The 24,457-nt window shown below is 37.2% G+C and overlaps 1 protein-coding gene across 4 annotated transcripts in view; it reads right to left on the bottom strand.

Moving 5' to 3' along the window:
- Window positions 1–4,664: 4,664 nt before the first annotated feature.
- CAMSAP2 (calmodulin regulated spectrin associated protein family member 2) overlaps window positions 4,665–24,457 on the bottom strand; it is an 81,435-nt gene continuing 61,642 nt past the window's right edge. For 2 of the 4 annotated variants that reach the window (XM_002193237.7, XM_012575134.5), the window contains 11 exons: window positions 24,139–24,232; window positions 22,969–23,062; window positions 19,462–19,532; window positions 18,879–18,948; window positions 15,870–18,066; window positions 14,665–14,801; window positions 13,949–14,169; window positions 12,846–12,918; window positions 10,802–10,917; window positions 9,413–9,531; window positions 4,665–7,911 (listed from right to left, as the gene is read on the bottom strand). In XM_002193237.7, the coding sequence (XP_002193273.6) occupies window positions 7,606–7,911; window positions 9,413–9,531; window positions 10,802–10,917; window positions 12,846–12,918; window positions 13,949–14,169; window positions 14,665–14,801; window positions 15,870–18,066; window positions 18,879–18,948; window positions 19,462–19,532; window positions 22,969–23,062; window positions 24,139–24,232 (3,498 nt within the window). In that variant the 3' untranslated portion in view covers window positions 4,665–7,605. Of the gene's footprint in view, window positions 7,912–9,412; window positions 9,532–10,801; window positions 10,918–12,845; window positions 12,946–13,948; window positions 14,170–14,664; window positions 14,802–15,869; window positions 18,067–18,878; window positions 18,949–19,461; window positions 19,533–22,968; window positions 23,063–24,138; window positions 24,233–24,457 lie in introns of all 4 variants that reach the window. The other 2 variants (XM_072932612.1, XM_072932611.1) reach the window with 1 other exon arrangement.

A 24,457-nucleotide genomic window follows, 5' to 3' on the forward strand; every position in this document is an offset into this window, starting at 1 on the left:
CACTGGCAGGCCCTGCCAAAATGGAGATGGTGGCAATTTTCTGACTAGCTGATGCATGATTTTTTAATTTATTGTTTTTTGTTTTTGTTTTTAAATTAGGCATGTGTACCATGCATCAGAGATCCATGGAATGCTGTCGGGGATTTGACTGAAGCTGAACAGGATTCTCTGTCACACTCACAAAAAATCAGTGAGGTCAAGTCTACTTACTAACTGTTTTGCTAAGGATCTGCTGAAGGGCAGAGGGGAACCGTGTTATTTTTTGTCTCTTCTTTCTGAACAGGAATACAAACAAATGTCCTGAAGGCTGTCCAGAGAAGAGTGTGCCTGGCTGCACAGCAGTGACTCTGCCAGGCATGTGCAGTTCCTTTTGTTCAAGTCCCAGTTTCACTTCCCAGGAATATGGATTTGCTGGTATAACATTGAATACTGCTATTTACTTCCAAATTACTTGGTGCTTAGTTGCCTTTGGAGGTGCTGTTTAAGAGAAAATGTAATTATAGAAATGAAACTGTTTCCCAGTATATTAGATACCGTAGAGATGATAAATCAGAAGATGTGTGGAAAAACAAGATGACTTTAATTGTCTAAACTGAGTGGTATGTATAACTTCACTGACCATAGATACAAAAAGTCCATTAAAAACTTTGTTTAACCTACAAAATTCTAGGTAAACACACGTAAGCTTTTAAATTTAGTCTTGATTTTACAGTGATTTTACAGTAGTTTACTAATCTTTTGTGCAGTTGCTTTGTTTTCAGTGGAGGTCCTGAGACCAAATGCCTGGATGTCAAGAAAGATAAAGCTTCTTCCTACTTATGGACCTGAAAGAAAAATTATTGATTTAAAATTATTCTGTTTCCTGCTTAGAATGGACCTTTCACAGGTAAGCAGCAAATTCTTATACTCCCAAAAGAAATTTCAAGTACTATCAGGAATATGGAAGAATAGGTAGCAGTAGCAGGTGGCCCTGCTTTGGGGGGCAATCATACTATTATTAACTTTTGGTGAAGATGCATTTAGTAGCATTCTATGGGAAGAGAGCCAATGGAAGATCTTGTTCTCTGGTTGTTTGCAAGTCTTTACTTAAGCATAGAAACGTTTTTGGGATGGTCTCAGCTTGCTTTGAACTCCCTACTCATTACAGCAAAGAAGGTAACTCCCACGAACAGCAAAGCTTTTGGGCGTGGGTTTTAGAGAGCTTGAAAATCAAGATTAGTGGAGGAGGAGATCTGCATTGCCTAGTGACAAAACAGGGCGCTGCAGTCTGTGCTTGGAGCACTTCAGGAAAGAAAATAGTAATTGCGTGACTGCTTTACAAACGTTCCAGGTGAGAAATGAGATGCTGGAAAGCAGCACTGTGGAGAGGGCCCTGGGGGTCCTGGTTAATGGCAAGTTGGACACGAGTCAGCAGTGCCCTGGCAGCCAGGAGGGACATCCCTGTCCTGGGGACATCAAGGACAGCACAGCCAGCCAGGGAAGGGAGGGGATTGTCCCGCTCTGCTCTGCACTGGACAGCCTCACCACGAGTGCTGGGGGCAGCTTTGGGCACTGTGATATAAAACAGACACTGAACTGTCAGAGAGCGCCCAGAGGAGGCCACAGGACGGGGAAGGGCCCTGAGGGGAAGCCATGAGGAGTGGCCGAGGGCACTTGGTCTGCTCAGCCTGGAGGAGAGAAGGCTGAGGGGAGACCTCAGTGCAGCTACAGCTTCCCTGCGAGGGGAGGAGGAGGGGCAGGCACTTCTCTGGGGTGACAGTGGCAGGACCTGAGAGAATGGCCTGAATTTGTATCAGGGGAGGTTTAGGTTTGATATCAGGAAAAGGTTTTTAACTCAGAGGGTGGCTGGGCACTGGAACAGGCTCCCCAGGGCAGTGGTCACAGCGCCAGCCTGACAGAGCTCCGGAAGTGTTTGGGCAATGCCCTCAGGCACAGGGTGTGATTCTTGGGGACAGTCCTGTGCAGGGCCAGGAGTTGGACTCAGTGATCCTTGTGAGCCCCCTCCAGTTCAGCTGATTCTGTGATTCTGTGTGTCGGCCCTAAAAATATGCTAATCTCAACTTTCTGTACTTGTAACAGAGCCAGTTAACTCCTTACATTTTATATTTACACGTTCTTGTAAAAACTTAGAAAAAAGTTCTGTTCAAAACTCTAGTCTGAAACAGTTTTTACTCATTTTAAGAAGGGATTTCCAGAACTTTGAGGTGACAATTCAGCAGAATTCTTGCATAATCTATAGAATTCTTTATGTCAGCACAATAGTTCCAGTTTCAGGTAGCTTAAACAAGAAAAATACTGAGTGAAAGTATAATCTGGCTTCAAGTAATTTAAATAATTGCAGGCTTGTGGGGCCTTGCCAGGTCTTGTATTGCAGACATTTAGATCTGAAGATGAAGAAATGATGAGACAGAGCTGCTGATGGAAAGCTCCATATTAGCTTTTAGTCTTTCTGTGAAGCTCCATTAACTGTGACATAAAAATACATATAGATATTACTTAGTATGTCTCCATGAAGTTCACATACCATTAACCGCAAACTTAAAACACATGTGAAAAAAATATTTTAGTATCTTGCTTAAACAAATTTGTCAGTGGAAAATGAAATGCTTAATTACCCCTAAGCAGTTTATATATCAAGTTGTTTATAATGTTGAATAGGATTCTGCAGTGAATGCTTACCTTATTTGTGCTGTTTTCTGCCCTTTCTTGAATCCTGATGGTTATTTCCTCTTCTGATCAGTGGCAGTTCTGTCTAACATCCATCAGTCTTATCCTTGAATTCAGAAATTTGATAAAAGAAGTCCATCTCCCAAAGACTTTGTACTGAAATGTGCATGTTGTAGATTATTTCCTTGCTTCTTACAGCAGTGGTTTTGAGTGTAAGAGCTGCTTTTCTTTCTTGGTAGAAGGAACTAAGCTGGAGTAACTATCCTACCATGTTTGAGTCATTGCTGTAGTTGTCTAAATAAAACATGTATTCTTTATTCTTTATGTAAGCAAGTAAGTCTGAAGGTAAATGTGCATTTGTACATATGCATATACAAACATACATCAAATATATTTACCTAAATGGAGCAGATTGCTTTTAAAAATAGATTTCTTATACATGTACAAAGATGTACATGTTAAATATATATTTTCCCCCTGCCATCTACACTTGGAATAAGAGAGTTTATAGGGGATTTTTTCCTTTTGTTGTTTTTCATTTATTTAACCAGAAAATGTAAAAGCAGCTGTAAAGGGCTGTGACTATCAAGATACATCTTTATAGCCACAATTCTTCAAGCTGCTTATTCAGCTCATTAAATTAGTAGCAAGGCAGCAAAGAAATGCTGATTTGTTATTTGAAGAGATCTAAATAGTTAAAGTTTAGCCCTGTGTATTTTTTAATAAGTTGTTAGAAAAAAGATATCTGACATCAATCTGATCAGTACAGCTGGATTTGAGAAACAAAGCCATTTTTTGCATCATATTTGTATGGCAATCAATTCAAAACCTTCTGTTCCAAGCATAACTCTCTACACCGGATCCCACAACAGCACAAATTTTGAATCAGAAATTCTGTACAAATTCAGACACAAAGCAGTCATAATTATGTTAAATTACCAGGGCATGCACTGAAGTTTCTCAGGGATGGTGTTATTTGCCAAAAGATAGAAGAAAACCAAAGTCTGTTCTAAAGCAGAACTGTACAAAGGCTGGTTTTAGATGAAAATTTTGAGCTGGGCTCACCCCTGAAAAAATAGCTTTACTGGGTGCAATTGTGTGTTTGTGTTGCGATATAATTCCTTGCTTGTGTCAGCCTGTTTGTGATGCTGTACAGGGAACTGACTGAGCTGCCTGAAAAAGGACCAGTTTTCAGGGAGAGGAGGGAAAGCTATTAATTTTCTTCCACAGTAGCTTTCAATTCAGCTTTAAAAGCCCTACTGTCAGATTGCTAGTATTCTTGAAGTTACCCTTCAAACAGCTCTGCAATTCTGAGATTCTTTATCTGTGTATCAGTCTGCCTGTTGACAGTGCAGGGATGTCATGGCCACTTTCAGCAAGTCCTTGCTCTTATTCTGCAACCCAGCAGGACAACACAAAGTTCCAAAAAAGGCATGATTTGGACTGGAAAAATTTCTAATTTACAAATCTGGAAAAGGCCCCTCGTTTTTTTGATAGTGTTGTGTTCCAGATAGCATCACTAGCAAGTACAAACTGCTTCACTAGAAGTCATACACATGCTTTATACAGTACCTTGACAAAGATAATGTGACAAAGGTCGTCACCTTGACAACCTTTCAGTCTGAAGCAAACCTTTAACCTGACCAGAAGTTTGTGTGGCTTTGGAAAAATGGAAGCTAACCAGACCCCAAAGTTTATAAATTACTTAAAATTGTGAAATTCACTTCTGAAGAGAACCGGGTAACACCTTGTTGTCCTCACAAATGAAATATGAAGCCTATTCAATTATTCAATAGCCTTCCTCTGATAACATCAGAAATCTAGATTATCTATGGAAGTATGACCAAATGTGGTAAACAAAAGAAGAAATTGTAATGATGCATATTTCCTACAATTTCCACATTGCTGAAATATGAGAAGAAACCAGATTTAAACTTTAATGCAAACATTTAATAATTTTAGTTTATATTTAGAGATAAGCAAGAAAACAAAAAATGTTATTTTGGTGCCATGCTTTTATTTAAATGAAAGGAAGAAACTACACTGTACCACATAAGTAGCAATGACAATATTTTACAGCACAGCATTTGAAAAAATATGGAAGCTATGCTCCATAGAAGTGGACAAGTAAGCACACAATACACTGTACATTTTTCAACAGTGCCCAATAAATCATAATTAAATAGCTGAATTTGGCTTTAAACAGCCAAATAATAAAAACTAACAGTCATACTAACATTAAAAAAAAAAAAATCAGTAGCTATTATGACTGTTAGAAGATGAAATTTTTGCTCCAAAAACTAAGATGAGAGTTTGGCAATTCAGTCGTAGCAACAATAATAATACCCCTGATGAAAGCACCAGTGTGTTCTGGAAAGGTCAGTGATAAATACTGGCCTTTATGGAAAGCTTTTTTTTTTCTTTTTCTTTTTTTTTTTTTAAACATGATCCCAACCAAAGATCCACTGTAATTAGAAAATTTGCAGGCTTAAAAAGGAAAAGCATCTCTAGCTTTACTTTTCCTGTATTAAGTAAAACCTTATACTGCGAGCAATGAAATTTTCAACTGCATTATTCACATTCTACTTTTAGACAGTGCACAAATCTTTAACCTGTTGACAAATGCCAATTTCATAATACATTCAGATATATTTAAAATTACTCAAAGAATTCCTGTCATGTATTGAAGCTCACTTTGATTAGGTTGATGCATGTGTCTTTATGGTGTTGCAAATCTTCAGTTAAATCATAGAACAGATTTTAGAAATAAAAAGCCTCCCATGATAAAACTTCTTTTGAAGTTATTCACCATATGTGTGTCAGTTAAACTCCTGGTTTCTTGAGTCACTGTATATTATACACAGTTTCATATTGTTATTCAAGATGTTCCTACAATGGTATCTGTAGGAAGTGTCTAACAGGCAGAATGTGCAAACCCTCTTTCCCCCCTTTTTAATATTATTTATATCCTATATACACAATATGTATACACTTGAATTATAAGAGTTACATATCCTGGTGATATACATGCAAACAGTAGGAATCAGCTAACCACAAATAGTTTTGAGCCACATACATATTAAACATGTATTTTAAAGTGTTTTTTCTTTTTTTTTACAGTTTTAACAAATATACATAAATATAAGAACATAAATTACAGTAAACTGACAGCATTTTTGAGAAAATGTTTATAATCCAGATGCACTGATGCCTAAGGCCTTATAATAATTTAAAAAAGTACTGTTCTAAACTGCTTAATGACATCTCATTCCTGTGCATCCTTTCTGTAAGTAAATGAGCACATTGTAGTAGTGAGGCAGTTTCTCTCAAAGCAGTTTGATGAGAGAAATACGAACATCATTTTAGTCTCCCATGAAACTGAATGGACTACATACTTACAGCACAATACTGTCTTATGTGAATGGAGTTGTCACAACACTGAAACAGAACAGAATCACAAATCATTCAAGTCTTTTCCTGAGAATGAGATTTCCCTCCCCCCCAACAAATTCTCGGGTGTACGATGTTATCAAAATAGCCACAGATTTAGGGGAGGCTTCAAGTTTGTGTTTTCTTTTTTTCAGAACAGTGTTATGTTAAAAGCAAATTATAAGAGAAACAAACGCTGAAACGGGGTAGTGATTTAGAAAATAACCAAACACTGTTTTGAAATAAAATGCAGCCCTTTATAAATAATACTGAAATATGCCTAGAGTTTGGTTTTGGTCATGTTACAGATTTACTGAAATGTCAGTTAGGCTTTTATACCATATGTACTTGAAAATTGTTGTGTCACAAGATATCACCTGTTAGTGTCAAGAAAAAAATTTACAAGGACACACTGAAAATTCTTATCAGATGTCTGGTCCCTAGAAAACTGCTTCAAGTCTGAGTTGACAGATCTGAAGGCAGGAAGTGGCCTGGATCTTAAAATCAATGGGAATTAGATACACGACTTCTCAAAGATCTGTGACTTAGTGAATTCTGTGATTCTTCTGAATATTTAGTGCTCTGTTAGGCAACATCAGGGATCTAGTTCTGAATGTTTCATGAGTTCCCATTCCTTCCTTGAAGAAACGGGACCTGACCGTGTGCTCTCTCTCCAGCCAGAACAGTGCAAAGCAATGAATGCACACTTGCTTAAACCATTTCAGAGACCTACCAAATCTTTGTACTTTGGGTTTTACTGATGTTATGAACATGCACATGGTCAGTTATTACATCTCAGATGGCAACTTACTGAAACAGAAATAATTGCATCACCTTTACCCTGAGTTGTTAAATAATTCATTTGAAGAAAACTTCAAGCAGTTCAAAGGTTTTTCCTTTACTGTTTAGTTTATAAGCAAATCAGTACTATTGAATTGAAAAGGAATTATAAATACACAGGGGAATGAATATTGATTTTGTTACAGCACACAGTAAGGATCTTGGAGAACAGACCCATACAGCTGTTATTCAGTGACATACAATTTATCACTTAGTCTTTACTGTAAGTCAGTATGCAAAGTTCGATGGTATTGAGAATATTAAGAAGTTTTTCTTTAGTGAAAGAAAAATATTTCAAGACAAGCACAAATACAAACATATAAGGCAACAGATGTAAAAAATGTAGTTTGAGTCACTAAAGAGGAACATTCAGTGCTTCAGTGTATCTAATCAAAATACAGAGCAAATATACTCTATATGTTGCATTAGCACATACAAATCTCCACACAAGTCAAACATTTCCGTAATCACTCATAATTATTCACCTAAGAGTTATCTTCTGCACTCCTAAACACTGTGTTTACATTCCAGTTGGACATGATAATAGAACCTGGTGTCCAGTTTTAAGTTCTAAGAGTCTTGTTGGCAACTAGAAATCTATTTCCTATAGGCAGTAAAGATGAAGTGCAAGTTTATCATAATTGTCTCAAGCAAATTTTTTCCCATCTACTATGCCTTGGTGGGTAAGAGTTTCTTAGGAGTTACTGGTCTCTTGGTTTGCCACAAATGGCTGTGAATGGTAATTGCATCAACACTGGCAGACAATGTTTTGGCAGGTATGTGGCTAAATTGCTTCCTGTCAGAGTTGTATTTATACAGTCCCTCTATCATTTTCTTTGTGATAGATTTGGGACCTATTCCTGTTAATTTATTGATTTCTTCAGTATCAGGGCAGTACGTATACAGAGATCTGAACTGGCAGCCTGAATCCCGGAACAAGATTAAGAAATTATTGGCATCAGATTTTTCCATTTCCTTTAAAAGAAAGAAAGAAAGAAAACATTCAGAATATGAATTTTGCATTGTAATTAGAAAACATTTCAATTCATTAGATTTCATTTTGAATCAGTTTTCTACCAGAGATGAAACTTACGTCTAACTCTGTCCACTAAATACCTTATTTTCAATCATTAGAATTTGTTAAGCTTCACCTATCTGAATTTTGATAGGGTAGATAGCCATGTCAACCAAAACCTAATTTATTTAGACAATTTCAGCTATACTTGTTTAGTTGTACTTCAAGAACGGACATCCCAAAAGTCTTTCTGTAGACCAAATAAAAATTATCTTTATCATCCATTTCATCAAGCTGGTCTAATACTTGCAAGTTTGGGAACAGGGAACTTGACACATGTCTCAATATATCTGAAAGATCCTCTGGTGCTAGAATGGAATTTCAGTCATCCCTAAATTCACTCAAGCTTGGTCAAACTATGAAGTCAGTTGAAATGTACTGAACAAAAGTTCTTGATTAGCTGAAATTCTCAGATTCCTCTTCCACCTGACAGACCTTCTATGGGACATGTGCCCTGAACACATACAGCTTCTATCAAATGATGTATGCTTCATCCTTTAGTTAAGCATGACATTTTTGCAGCTGTTTTTTTCTGAGATTTCTGAGGATCATTTTGCTCCCAGTTACTTAAACTGTAAGAGTGTGTGCTGATTCCTGACTTGGTATTTCCAAAAAGTGTCAGGTAGGACGGAGAAAGCAGCATCTAGACATGGATGCAGAAGGATTATGAAGAGAAGAAAGGACAAGAAATACTGCTGTGAAGTTTATTCCAGCAATGAAATTCAGTCTGGATTTCCAAGTGTCTTGTGAGGTTTGATATCAGTTAACTCGTTGTATTTGTCATACTTGTTAAATGGAACAGTTCTGTAACTCTCAAGGCTCAGACTCTGTGTTAATTCTTTTGTCTGGAAACACTGTCCTCGAGTTTTTACACTATCTGAGCATTTTCAGAAAGGTTTCTAGCAGTGTAAGAGAGAAGACTATAGGAAGGCACCTTCCTATAGTAGAAAGTCCTGAATTTGCCTTACTGCTTGGAAACTGGAGAAGAGCCTAGAAGGGATGTATTTCAATTCTTTCTGTTCATGAGAGTACTGTGCTTTACTTCTAAAGTTCCCAACCTGAGGATCTCTATGTATAAGGGAAAACAATTTTGTGAGCAAATTATGAAAGTCTAGATATTGAAGTTCTCCCATAAAACAAGCAATGACTATTAATTAAACATGCGAATTAATTCAGCTTCCTGTGCTGCATGTACAAAGTTACAGCCCTTATTTCTACAGCACTGGAGAACCTTTCTGCCTACACAGGAAGCAAGTCACAGAAGTTACTCAATCTCTTCACTGATTGCTGCCATAATCGCTAAGGTTTCCTTTCACTGTCTGCATTTATACTTTAGAGTCTCCATAATGCTTGACTTTGGTTTGATGTAGGTTTGTGGTTTTAGGGGAAAAATATTCTTACCTCCAGGATCTTTTTCTTTTGACCTTCATTTACTTTTCCAGCCAGGCAGCAATGTGCCAGTGCATTCTGAATTATATACTTATTGGATTTAGCACTGGGTTCTTTGAAGAGCTTTGGTCCTATGCAAAAGGAGCAGCAAATAAGCTAAATTAGCAATAAGCCAACAAGTGTTACTTTGAATGCTGTGAAGCACTTCTGGTATGGAACTTTTGCATGCATAGAAACACAAATCCAGGAATAATACAGAATAAAGTTAGAGACCACAAATTTCACAAACAAGTAAAGCGTCATTCAAATGTCACTGGATTTACTTACAAATGTGTCTTTCATTATTAAATCATTATTATTGGCAGCCTTGGTAAATATTTTTTCTCTCAGAGGACCTTTTCTATGAACAACAAAAATTTTTTTTTTTCTAACCAAAATTTTAGTTGTCCAGGAGAAAGCAAAACCTTTCTTTTTCTACACCTGTGATTTCAAGAGTGCAAGGTATAATAATGAGCATATGCAGTGCTTAGAGTAACTGTTTCCTGTCCTCTTTGGAATTCCAGAAATATTTTACCCAAAACCTGTGATGAAAGATCTGGCCTTACACTTGACAGGCTATTCTGTCTGCAAAATGATTCATCTGGTTGAAGGAGAAATCTCCTGTTTTAATTTCTGAAATGTCTGTGTACTTGGGTCAAGTCCATTAAAAAAAACCCGACACATGAGTACCAATTAGGAAAATAATCTGCAAGCATCAATTAAATTTAAAATATCTGTTTGTCTAAGCTTTGGGGGAACCCTAGAAAACACCTAACCTTATGCTACTCTTCCCACAAACAAAGTGATATTAGGTTGGCAAAAGTGGAGCTTGTATAAGCCTGATGATGCAAGGTCTTGGCAGTATCACGTGTGGTATAGTTAGAGAAAAGGGAGGAAATACCATTATTATTTGATTCATAATATAATACCAAATGAGTAGTCTGATCATAAAGTTCTTAATAAACAACAAAAAATCTGTTAGGAAACAAATAGTGCAGAATATTTATATTTGCATTGCTAAGAAGACTTTTTGCTGCTGCAATTTGACTTTTGAATTTTGTAACACTGTTCTAAATTGAGTTGAAATAGCAACATTTTGTGTGCCTTGCTAGAGACATTACTGAAGTACAAAATTATGTGTGAGCCCATGTGCTGTTCTGACTGCAGTTTATTGCAGTTATCACAAATGCTATTGAGTCAGTACTTTTATTTTGGATTAAAAATGTGAACCTTGTATTATTAGCCTTTACCTTGAAGGGTAAACTCAACCAAGTTTTAAGAAGCCAAATCAAGGTGACTGAAACTTTTCATGCATAGAACCATTAATAGGCAGGTTCTTTTCTGACTATGGTTGCCACTGACCTGTGTATTCTGTAGCAGAGGCGACTGAAGAAGTTGTAGATGCATTTTCCCAATCTTTTTCTCCGTTACGACTCCCACAGCGACTTGGGGATAAAAATCCTTCCACAGATTCAGACCTAAACATTAGTTTTAAAATCTATTAAAAAATTCACAATGTTCAGCTGGGAAGCCTTCTGATATGAAAAGAAGGCAAAGTAGAACACAATTATTTGAATTATAAACTATAAACCTAAATGCACAATATTTAGTGTGTTTTGAGTAATGCAAGAAGTTGGTCTTTAGGTGAAGTATATGTTAATTTTTGGGCTACATCTGACGGACAGAAACCTAATAGATGTTCTTGGTTGTGAAATAGAATTACTAATTGGAAATTAGTGTTACTTTTAACATGTACTGGCAAACCAATGTTATCTCATGTAGTGAACAAACCAGTTCTTAATAGAATAATGAATATGAGGTAAAAATTTAGTTCATTTATACTTACGACTGCAACAACTGGCAGTGAGAACTGCTGTATTTAAGACAGAAAAACAATTTCCCGTCTAGTTTTTGTTTTCACAGACAATAACTTCTGGTGCTGTAATTCTTGAGGCTGCACTCAAAAGTGGATAATTTTGCATTTAAAGGTTTAAACAAGATTGTAAAGTTTTCTTAAATTATTAAAAGAGATTTAAAATTTTTTGATTGTCGCCACTGCAAAAGCCAGTCAAATTTGCATCTTGGAATGAAAGTTTCTAAGTGAGAAAAAGGTACAGAATAAGGAAAAAAAAGTGGTATCATATCAAAATTTGTGTGCATGCTCATTTTCTGTAAAATTAGCAACAGATGAAAATTCAATTTATAATACATCCTACACCTTTTCTGATTAGCACCTGCATGAAGGAGGTGACAAACGTATCACTGAGATTCTCAGTGGGTTCATCAAAAACAATGGTGATGCGAGGACAAGGTGACAATATGGGTTTGGAAACATACTGAAAATTCTTTCAACTCTGTTGCTTTTATAATGTTTTAAAAGTCTCAATCCCCTGAACAAATCCAAAGGGTGAGGAAGATGTACTGCTCATTGAAAACATAGTAGAGCACTGTACAACTCCAGCTCCATACACAGGGGTTATCTCCTGCAAAGCCTGTGTAGATGAGCAACATCAAGCCTTTTGTAATAGCTAACATAGGTGGAAGAAATTCCCCTCTCAATTAAAACTGATAATTTTTAAGAGATGACAAGAGATATTAGGCTAGTTGAATCACTGATGAAAGTTTCTTATGTAATAACTGGAAAGTCAGTTCTTGAGACATCAAGGTAATTGAGAAGTCAACCGAAGCCAGCTGCAGGTTTGTCAGAGCTGATGAATAATGTGTAGTGGCCATGAAGACACAACATGCAATATCAGAAAATGTAATACTCCTTATCAACCCCCTTCTCCTAGTTTGCTTTTCTTTGCTTTTTCTTTTTGTAACCAAAGAAAATAGTATTTGTCTGAATATTATCAACTAGTTCACAGAAATAGTGATTTTCCTCTGAATGACAATATGGGGTTTGTATTAAAAAATATAATTTTTTCTGTTATTTCAGGTGGTTTTTAATGCAAAATAAATTCTGGTGTTTGGAAAAAGCTGAAGTCCTTGTGAGCATTCAATAATTCCCTGTACAACTGCTAAAGAAAAAAACCAAATAGAAAATAAACTTCTATGCTAAAAAAAGAAAAGCAGCTATGCAGTTGCACGTAGCATACAGGTTTAGTAAAAATATCCATAGATTGATACTTAGATACAAGCAGATGAATTAAAGAGGCTGTGTGAACAGCATTTTGTTTTGACCTCATTTATACCTGCCCAACTGGTTTACTTGGTAAAATTTGCAAAACAAATGACCATGGCTTGGTTCCCGAATGTCTGACAGTGGAAACTATCCATGTCTCAAATGAGGAAAACATACCTGTTCTCAGAGTACACAGTATATACACGACCTCTAAAAATTCATGCTAGTTTTACATAGCTGATTACAAAATTTTATTACATGAAATGGTTATTTTAGCTTTACCTTGGTGTTCTCTTGCCTGACTGCACACTCTCATTGTCCCCTGTATTCAGCGATGCCAATGAAAGACTAGATACTGAAAAAACACGATAAAGCTGTGAACCTGGATAAAAACAAAGTTAAAGCTTATAAACCTATGCAACTAGAAGAGTCTGTTCATCAGACCAACACCAGCATCTGAAAGTCAGTAAGAGCTTTTCTACACGATATACCTGCATGCATATGTGCTGCACTTCCTGTAAACACTTGCTCTCACCCAGCCTTTGGCACCCACTGGGGATGGGCTAGGCTAAGCACTAATGGGAAGCACGAACATTTGCACTATGCAAATCAAAGAATGCAATTAAAGTTAATAAGTCCCCTTGAAAGAGAGCTTGAGAGACTTAATTTAAAGCTTGGGATGGATTCTTGGAAGGTGTTAAGGAAATACTTTAAATTACACTGGAAGACAGAGGGAAGCAGCCAGCAAAAAATGTAGCACAACAACAAGGGTAGAGGAGGCTGTAACAAAAAGGATCACCGAGCAATCTGATTATTTTTTCTAATTGTAAATTGGCAATACTTCTTCCAGCCATTACTGCAAGTTAGATACTGTTGTAGCTAAAAAATGCTAAGTTGCTCCACATGGTTACTGTTGCTAAGTTCTTAACTATACATGCAGCTGGTGAGCAAGATAGAAAAAAATTAAATATAAAAGTAAATTTCAAACTTTAATTTTGTCCATATTGTGTGAGATTAAGTAGTCTTACCTTATGGTCACCATTTTAGTTATTGATCCCTTATCTCCCAACTTTTATTCATTCTTAGCTCTACAGGTGCAAGAAAAGATTAGTGAAGAAAACATGGGTGTGCATGAAACTTGCAACACATAGTCGTCCCTCCACTGGGGTTTCAGGGCTAGCATTTTTGCCTGTTGATATATGCATGCATAGCAGGTAAGTGACATTCATCTTTCCATTTCTATGCCAAATTTTGCTTTCCAGTTTGGACACGTGCAGTTTCAATGTTGCACAAGACTCTCATAAATGCACGTGCTCGTTAGGACCAAAACCCAAGCTGGTGTTTTTAGCATGAACAGACTCTTTTTCCATGTAAACATTTGTTACCTGGTGGACCTTTGATTGGTGTCTTAGGTGATTCAATATGATCTCTGTGAATAGATTTTGGACGTGGCTTTTTCTGTTTGATTGAGAGGGAACGTGGCTTTATGACAGTATCCATGTCTTCCATAAGCTTTAGCTGTTTCCTTCTCATATATTCCTGCTTAATAAATTCTCGCCGTGCTCTTTCATCCTCCTTCTTCTGACGTTCTTCTTCTGTTTTGCGTCTTAAAAAATGACCAAAAAAATTCAGCAATAGAAACTTTCCAAATAATGGATTCAGCTAGCACAGTGAGGACAGCACAGGCATCAGATTTTTGGAACTTCAATGTTCTCAAGCATCAGTAAGAGACAATTGCTTTTAAATTTTTTTACAATTCTCAGAGAGTTTAAACTTTTTGGGATATTGCTACTAAGAAAACCCAATGCAGTTTTATGAGCTTCATTGCTGTAACTGAGTGAACATTGTGCACTTGTGCAGAAGGAGCCCTGAGGGACAGAGGCTCCCTTAGAACCAGCACTGCTCCCAGCCTGAGAGAGCTACAGACTGATGCCACCTGCTGTCCTGCCAGGCCAGCTGGGCTCCTCTGCACAGCTGGCTCTAGCAGTAAATAACTAAATATCAACATGCAACTTTTTGACATGCAGGTTACACTTTTAACTAAAGCAGACATTTCTATGTTCACCATTACTGATAATTTGGATTAAACATGTAAGTTTACCTTGTTTCTTCCTTCTTATGTTCTAGTTCTGCTTCCAGCTGCTGCTTTCGAAGCAAAGTCTCTCTTTCCCTTCTCAAACGCTTCTCCAACAATGCTGCTCGTTTCATTGCCATATCATTTTCTGCCTTTTGATCATCCTAGCAACCGTTTTTGAAGGAAAAGGACCAAAAATATTAAGATCTCTAAATCCAGCAACTGATTTGGCCAAGTCATTAGACACTTAATTCTGTACACTGGGTATCCTAACATACTCCTGCAGTATTTGGAATAAGTTTATTATGGAAGATTTTTCTTAAGACTCTTAAAAACTTCATAATGGAATTTTTCCTTCCTGAGCCAAACAAAATTCAACACTGATATTAGAAAACTTACTAAGTGAGGTATTTTAGTTTTGAGTCAGATCCCACATAGCATAAACTACTTCTTTCAGCTTTGGAAGAGTCTACACGTATGAACATGAAAAGTAATTATCACAAACCCCAATAATTATGCACCATATAAAAGTAACTTCTGAGCAAGCCAGGTGTTTTGTTAGAACTGAGGAATGCTTCTAGACAAGCTAGGTCCATCTAGATACATGATACAAAATTTTTGGGTATTCTAAGATGGAAATAAGTCTTGACCACTGTTTTACAATATGCATTATAGTTAAAAGTCTGTCTGAATACAGCTGTCTAATAAAGAGTCTCCAAGGAGTGCTCCTAAATACAAACTTCAAGAGGGAGTCTCAGCAGAGACTTATACTTTACTTATACTTCCTTATCCAGTTGAGAGAGGGAAAAAGGCTCTCCAAAGTGCAATTCAAAAATGTGAATAATTTTTTAAAATGCAGGTTGTTATGTACTTCAAAACTTTTTTGTTAAATTTGGGAGTGAGGTGAGGAAGTGAGGGTGAGATGTGAGCACGTTTAATCAAGATCACCATACCATATGTTTAAAAAAAAAAATCTACATTCAGCATGGATCTTCCTCACCAAGACCTCCAAGCATTCTTCCATAACTATGAATGGAAAGGGATACTCTGACATGCTCAGAACTGCATTATAGTAGAATCACATGACTCTTATGATGCCAAATTAATCAGTCAAAAAGATAAGCCTGCATGTTTAAAGTTGCTTTGACTTCAATCATCAGCATCATCTATGTTTCAATTAAAGATTTAAACAATGCTTAACAGCTGACATACACATCCACTAGTTTTCTTACCTTAAAAAAGAATCCACAACACACTTTCTGGTCATCTTCAAACTGTTCTCTATCACTCTCACCTTCATATTTCTCGACAGATACCTCGCTTTTTTCTGGTGGCTTCAAATCTGATAGGGAAACTTCAATTAAGTTAGCTGTTTTGGGAGCTGGAGGTGGTAAAATCAGTTGTTTTAGCTGATCTTCATTTGGGGTGAGGCAGACCGTTTCTGTGATAGGCTGAGATAATACTTCAGATACATTAGATTCAATAGGCTTAATCTCCTTTTCCTCCAACTTCTGCTCATGCTGTTTTGGCAATTTTGGTCCTTCTTCTTTTGCTACCTCTTCTGTAGACTTGACTTCTTTCAAAAGATTTCCCTTTAACTGAGGTTCACTTACATGTTCATCATCATCTCCAAAGCAAACAAATGATCTAGTCTGAATGGGAACCTGACTGGGAGAAAACCTCCTCAAACGGGGAAGACTGTCCACAGACCGTGGGGCAGTCAAGGTACGGTTTAGAGGCGTTATTTTCAGTTCATTTGGCCTAGGAGTCCTTTGCATTTTAATGTGAAAAGAGGCATTCTTCCTATTGGAAGATTGTGGAGACTGATGTGTAGAGCGAGGAGATTCCTGTGAGAAAGGTGCAACAGGAGCTGGAGTTCCCCCTTGCCTTGAAGAAGACTTAAAGTCCCGAATCTGCTTCTGAGGAGAAGGTTGAGGAGGAGAAATAACCCAAGCCTGTTGCTCTCTCATCTGCATCAGCATCTCCTGCTGAAGGGATAGACGTTGCATTTCTTGTTGCAGAAAGTGTAGGGAAGAGTTTAGTTTTTCAATAGATTTTGTATATTCTAAGAGATCTCCATCATTAAGATTTTCTTCTGAGGGACTTGCTAAATTCCATTGCTTTTCAGCATCTCCTGAAGTAGCAGGAGATTTTAACCATTTGCTATGAGAATTTTCTGGGTTTTCTTTTATTAATTCTGAAGTCTTACTAGTTTGGTCATCTGATTTTTGAGTTTCTTTTTCTTTCAACCGATTGCTGTCAGTGAATACCTTCTCATCTTCAGCTCCTGCTGCTTCCTCTCGGAGAGGTGACACCCCATCACCTTTCTTTTTCACAACATTGAGAAATGCTGTTCTTCCCATTTTCTGCCGCTGCTTTGTGAATGCAGCTTCAACTTTCTTCTTCTGTGCTTCAATGGCTCGCCTCTTTTCCTCTAGCTTCATCCTCAGCTGTACCATTTCAGAAGCCAGTAATTGTGTAGTGTCTCTTCCTTGAGGAACAGATGTCTCCTCAGGAATATGAGCCCAAGCAACCATATGAGGGATGTTCAGCTCAGAACCTTCTGGTGTGGTTTTCTGAGAACTGCTTCCACTGCTTTTACTATCTGTGTGATTCAACTTCCTGAATTTCTGCTCAGCAAAGCTGGTCATTTTAACCCCTGAGCTCGAAGAAGCACTGCTGCCTGCCTGTGATTTGGTACTTACTGAGCTGGGACAGGGACTTAATTGATCTCTGTGATTGCTAACCCGCATGTCGTAATCCTGGAGGAATTTAGATGGTTCCTCCATGTCAGAGTCCATGCTTACAGTATAATCTCTCAAAGAAGAATCCTCATCCATTGTCTCTGGGATATCTTCTGATGGGACATGTATTCCAGTATCTACTTCTGTGTTGTCAGTCACAGGACTCAGAGCACCTTTAGTGTCTGTGATTATATCTGGGGTAGTCTGATTTGGTTTAATGTTTGAATTCAAGATGCTCATTTCCCGATTGTGAAGAAAGAACCCATTTGTAATTTGGTCTGTTTGGAGAAGTCTGGGAGATTTTTCAGTGTCATGAATTATCTGCAAAGCCTCTTCAATGCTCGGCGTCTCAATCTGATTGCCAAAATCATCCAGAACTGCCCTGTTTTGCAGAGCTCCATTTGGAAACCTATAGTGTCTGCTCTCATTGGCATTTCTTTGATTTGCATTAAGAGACTGATTGGCCTTGGTCATGTTCTTTTCCTCTTCAATGTCTTGATTCTCCTCTTCTCCATTGACTGGTTTGAAGGACAGGTTTTTTCTAGAATGCTTCGGCATGCGGTTGATGTTCCCTGTAAGGCCTTCATTGCTCACAGATCTAGGAATTCCTCTGTTTGGAGTAGGTGCTGGAATGCTTTTCTCTTTGTCAAAAGGAATGTCAAATGAAACTCCATGTACTGACGACCTAATAGAGATCAGAATAAAGAAAGTAATTGAGAAACTCAGGGTTATTAATAAAAACAAGGAAATACTTGTATTTGATTTTAAAATTATTTTAAGCTGGTAGTATTAAAGGCACTGTTAGGTGTACTGTATTTTGCCTAGCTTCTAATATAATAAACACGTATATATTTTTAGATAGATATTTTTAGATGGATAAATAGATATAAGTATAATGAATTTATAAAAAGCACAATAGAATATAATGCAACATTTTCTCCAGGCTCAGCCAATACTTTTTATTACTTTGGAACAAATTCTGGGCATTTTAGAAGTATAGGAATTGCCACCATAGATCAGAAGGAAGGTGTGAAAAGACACAGTTTACACACCACTATAACTCTTACCATTTTAACTTTGGTTTATACCCTACAGATTAAGAGTTTATGACTGGTCTAACTGAAAACTAAAACATTCAGCCTAATTGTTCTTAGCATCCCCAAAATAATACAAGCTTAAATGCTACTGAGATCATTAGCCATGTTACTGTTACACTGTTTAGTTCACTGTAATAAGTAATTGCAAACACATTTAACACCAACAATTCAAAAAGTATACCTCTTTTAGTGTAAAGAATAAATTATTTATTTCTGAAGATTGTTTCCTATTGACCAGTTTTCAATCCACAATATGGTTTTATCTTTCTTTTACTACTTTTTCAAGCAGCTTACAAGAATTCTCATTACAGAACTCTGAAAATCCAAACTACAATGGAGCATTTACTACTACTCATAACCAAACCCCAATATTTTGTAACCAGCTTGTAAGATTACTTACCTTTTCTCTTTAGGCCATGTCCCTACTTGTCCATCTACATAAGACATAGATGTGGACCTTCTGATGACTCCTAAGTAAAACAAAAATTGGACCCAATGTAACTACTGTAAAAAATTATTTAAGTATCACCTTCAGTTGATTTAACAAATTGATCTGCTTCACTACTCAGAACACTGCAATGGCAAAAAAGTGTTTATATATTGCAAATACAACTAGACCAATTAAAGCAAATTTCTTCCTGAATGTATATTTTACCCCTCATCCCTCAAAGAACTTACTAATGTGTAAAATATTATACAAATCCTACTAAAATATACCACCAATACTTGTTGTAAGCCATCTTCCACGTAATCAAAACAGAAGTCAAATTAAAAAAAACACACACAATGCATTTGGTACAAACACAATCTTCCCACTTGTATATTTTATAAATTACAGAAGTCAATTATGTAAATTAATTAATTTTTCATGTAAAGATCTATTTCTGCATAAATGATGTTTGAATAAAAACAAGCAAGATAGCAATTTACTCAGAGGACGACACCTGTCTCATTGTCTCTCCCAGCCCTTTGTGAATTGTTACCTGGAACAGATGAATAAGGCTGCTGGGGTGTATGCAGTTGGTGAGGGGGTGTGTAAGCTGGGCTTTCCAATCTATAAAGCAAGAGACATTAACTTAGAATTAATACATCAAAAGCCACAATACAAAGGCCAACCAGTCATCCTGCTGTTGGCCAAGACAAAAACAGATTTTTTTTTTTTTTTAATTTTTTTTTTGTTGTGATGGGAAAGAAAGTGAGGTGTAGTTCTCTTCTGGAAATGTTAATTTATCAACTAAAAAGAGAACACTGTAATAAACCTTGGACTGGGACTAATGCAGGTGGACCAAAAAGTCAAAAAGGTATTTTTCATACATGAACAGACCTGCAGCATAAGTTTTGTTACTGTACTTGTCTCCTGATTTATTTCATGTAAATGTCTCTATTACAAGGCTCCATTTTTTTAGGCTTGATTTCAGTAAAAAGTCTAAACAAACATGAGCAAAATGAGGCAGCTCCTACTGGCCTCTAAACGGAATGATTGCAGCCAATATCACATACTTTCCATGCATTTCTATTTTCAGTTGCTTAATTTGAAAATCCTGCTTTGTGTCTGGATTGCCACATGCACTAGAATTGGATAAAGAAGATTTTGTGATAGATATAAGTAAAAAAAATATTCACTACTAAAGGAGTAATTATAGAGATTTCCTCTGTTTCCACTTACACAGATACTTTCTTTAGTTTACAGAGAAGGTCTGTAATTGAGTAGCTGTGTTAATCCAGAGTGGGATTAACATAATTCAATGTTTTGATCAAGGTGCCTTTTCATGATCAGAACAAAGACACACACATAAAGACACATGGACATGGATTTGTATGTAAAACACTTCTAGAGAAGCCAGACTTCAAAACAAGCTGGATTAAATCCTTTCATGTTTTGAATTTTGTCCACTGAATTGAAGAGCACACTCCCAAACTCACATTTTTCATAATATTTGTCTAGTGTTATTATATTATACATGCTGTATAGTGTAGAAATGTCTCTAAATAATATTTGCAAGAAGGATATTCACATCAATTTAAGAAAAAGACAATCTACAAAAGCATCTTTCATCTGTCTATATATTAAATTATTCAATATAGGTTCCCATAAATTCCTCTTTTTTTTTTTTTGTGTCAATAACACTACATGCTAGCTACATGACATATCTGTTTTAAATGGTATTCAAGATTTCTGTGAAAATTTTTAAAACCTGATGTCTGTAAATTCCCTTAAAAGAAGAGCATACTTTCCAAATTTAACCCTGAAACCTGTGAAAATTTGCTTCCATGAAGAAAATCTATACACTTAATTTTCCTTGGGGAAAGACTGATTCTGGCACCAAGCCTGGGTTCCATGGCAACCCCAGACATGTAACTGCTCACTGCCAGAGTCCCACTCCCTCCTCTGTGCTGGCTCTGCCTCTCCAGCCGATCCTCTGAGTCATTCCAACAAGCTAAGGCAACAGAAGAACATTCACTTTTTCCAACTGGGGTAGTTTTTTCTGTCTTTGTGTGCTGAAATGGCAACTCAGACACTCAAGGAAGCAGGAATGCACAGTTGGGAGAGGCAGGAAGGCCAGGACTACAAAATCCTGCAGTCAGGTCTGTTCTGCCAGCCTGTGTATTAGATACCAACCATCTGAAATTACTTTTTGGGCCCCTCCTTTGTCCTGCAGTGATGTGTCATCAGGTTGGATGAAATGCCCTGGTTTATGCGGAGAGATACAGCAAACGGCTTTGGGAACCTCCGCTTCAAAGGATATGTTCAGAACTACTGGCTCTTGTTCTCCTGGCTTATATGCTCAGTTTACATGAAAATAAAATAATTATCTAGAAGAGGAACACACTTTGGATACATACAGGGAAAGGATTTGGAATCCCAGCATTTAATGGTAGCAAGAAATATTACACTGTTATTAAAGTCAGCATAGATTCCGGAACACAAAAAACATACTTAGGTACCTTAAATCTAAAACCCAAACCAATCTCTCATTCATTAGGTCCAGATCAGATCACTGGAAGGCTTTCTTAACCCTGACAAAAGAAAGATTAAAAACAAGGCCTAATGCACAATTGATGCCCCTTATCATAGAAAGAATAGGTTGAACAAGACCTTTAAGATCATGAAGCCCTGCTGTTAACCCTGCCAAGGCTTAACATAGATGCCATAAGTGCCACATGTATACATCTTAAATACTTCCAGGGATGGAGGCTTTATCACTCTCTAGGCACCCTGTTCCAATGATTGACAGCTGGTTTTGGTGACAAAAGTTTTGCTAATATCCAATCTAAACCTTTCCTAGTGCAAATGGAGGCTCTTTCCTCTTCTCCTATCACTTTTTCCGTGGGAGAGGAGACCAATCTCCACCTGTCTACAGCCTTCTTTCAGGTAGTTGTGGAGTGATTAGGTCTCCCTTGAGAAATTAATGTATGATCGGCTACAGAACATTAGAGAAACAGAATGTTTCTATATTGCTTCCTAATCTGTTCCAGTAATAATAAAAATAATGTTTCACATGGTCTTCGTTTTGTCTGGAATAGAGTGAATTTTCTTCCTGGAAGCTGGTGCAGTGCAGTGTTTTGCATTCAGTGTCAGTGCTCTGTTGATAACACGCTGGTGTTTCAGTGGTTGCTCACTGGTGCTTTCTCCAAGTCAAGGACTTCTCGGTGCCTCGTGCCAGCGAGGAGGTGCAGGAGGGGCTGTGAGGGAGCGTGGCCAGGAGAGCTGAGCTGAGCTGGCCACAGGGACACTGCAAACCATGGCTGCTGTGCTCAGCATGAGCTGGGGAGTTGGCTCAGAGGGGCTGATGGCTGCTGGAGGGAGCAATTGTACTGTGCAGCACTTGTTCTTCTGGGGTTTATTCCCCTCTCTCTTTTTCATTACAATTATTATTATTATCATCATGTTTTATTTTGTTTCAAATTATTAAACTGTTCTTATCTTGTGAGGTTTATGCTTTCTTTCTGATTCTCCCCATCAGGAGGCAGTTGGGGTGGGGAAATTAATAACAGGATAAGTATTTATTTTTACCTATTTGAATTTCATGGTACTATAGTAACATAAACAAATCAAACTAAACCCATCACTCAGGCTTTTCCTTGCTGTTACCTTCATTACTTTCATTATAACTTTCATTATAACTTTTGGAAAATTTGCTGTGAATTCCAGAAAAGCAGCTTCTTCAGAGCAGACCTGGTCAGCAGCTCCACTTGAAGTTGAAGAGGACAAGGCCATGTAACACTTCTGTGCTGAATGCTGAAGGTTTTTTTGGACATTGGTAAGAGAACAGCACTGTCCAAGTGTACAAACATGAACAAGCAGTCTGCCACGTAGCAGGCAGGGAGGGCTGAACTACGGGATATTGCACAAAAATCCACAGATTTTATCTGGTAACTCAATCACTGAGCTTTGCAAAAAGGCAAAAAAACCCCACAACCAAATTAAAAAAATCTATTTGATTTTGAACAGAGAGGAGGAGATTGTACTAGTGATTCTCTGACATTACCTGGCTACAAAGTCAGAACCAGATGGACCATCCACGTAATTTCGTCTGTTAGCATTCAAGCTACGAGCAGAAGCTGCATCTTTTGCAGGTTCAGCTGCCAGGAAGAACAAAGTTCAAATTATTATAGTTTAGTATTCAGTTAAATTACACAGTCAAAAAGCTGTCCAAAATAATCTGAAATAATGATTTTCAAAGATTTAAAGGATTTTCATTGATTCCATTATTACAGTTTAAAACTGTTCCTTTCATCTTTACATCCTCCAAAGCTCCCATACTAGCACTAAATAAAGAAATGGAGACTGACAAAATAGACCAGAAAAGGCAAGGGAAGAACTAATACAGAAAAACAAACTAAAAAAGAGCTACAAAATTAAAAGGAAACTAACAGTTTTAGCAAAAGTTGTTCTGGAAGAAGTGTTTCTGATAAAAGTTCTCCCCAAACCCTAAGACTGACTAGAAAAAAGGTTTTTTTGTCACCCCCTAAACCACTTAGCACTATTTAAAGATTTATGTCAGGTTTGTATGTGCTATAAACCATAAAAATGAAGACAAGTTATAACTGCTACCCAATGAAAATCTCTTCCTTGTGCATGGAAAGCCAATCACAGCACTGCTGTGTGAACATTTCAGTTACCTGAAATGTTAGCTACCTGAAAGTAGTCATTAGCAGATCTCAAGATCTATCTGAAAGGTGGACTTCTCAATTTGAGAATTGCTGATGGAAGATGGTGCCTTTGCACTGGGTACAAAATGCAATTTTACAATTAGCTCTCTATTCACTTTGCCCAGAGTTATGATTCTTTCTCTTGGTATCTTCTCAGCAACATAAACTCTTCAGGCTAAAATCTGTTCTTGGTTTCTTATTATGTTTGTAATTCTTCCATGGGCATAAATGGATTCAAGGCTTGTTTGGGTCAGGAAAATTTGCAAGGGATTATACCACAACAATTTAAATGAGTTTTTGGTAACAGACAACAAAATCTAATTATGATTTATGAGATGAGATGAAGATTTACAATGAAGAAAGAGAACTCCTTTCCTTCTTTAAGGGGGGTTGTACACTGCCAAATCCTGTTAACTAAAATATTCACTGCATCTGTGAACACAATGGCAATCTGTACACACACATATCAAAACATGCATATTAAAGTCAATCCATAACATAATTACCTTGGGGATGCACAACAACACGGGGTTGTACAAATGATGGCTTCACCACTTCAAACCACCAGAACAATTCTGCCATGAACACCATGTAATTGCTCTACAAGAAATAAAAAAAAAGATGGAGAGAAATTGATGTTAGAACACAAGCCTGCAAATAAACAGATTAAGCAGCATTTGGGACATGCCTCTGTTTCAGCCAGTTTACAATCTCCACTTACTTTACAATCTCCACTGGTTTTTTTAGAAATAGAGAGCAGTACAGCTGATCTGTAGCACCAATACATAACTTGACCAGATTGCAACCAATTGGGTTGAAAAGTTT

This window comes from Taeniopygia guttata, chromosome 8 (assembly GCF_048771995.1).
Source record: "Taeniopygia guttata chromosome 8, bTaeGut7.mat, whole genome shotgun sequence".
Taxonomy (NCBI): Eukaryota; Metazoa; Chordata; class Aves; order Passeriformes; family Estrildidae; genus Taeniopygia; species Taeniopygia guttata.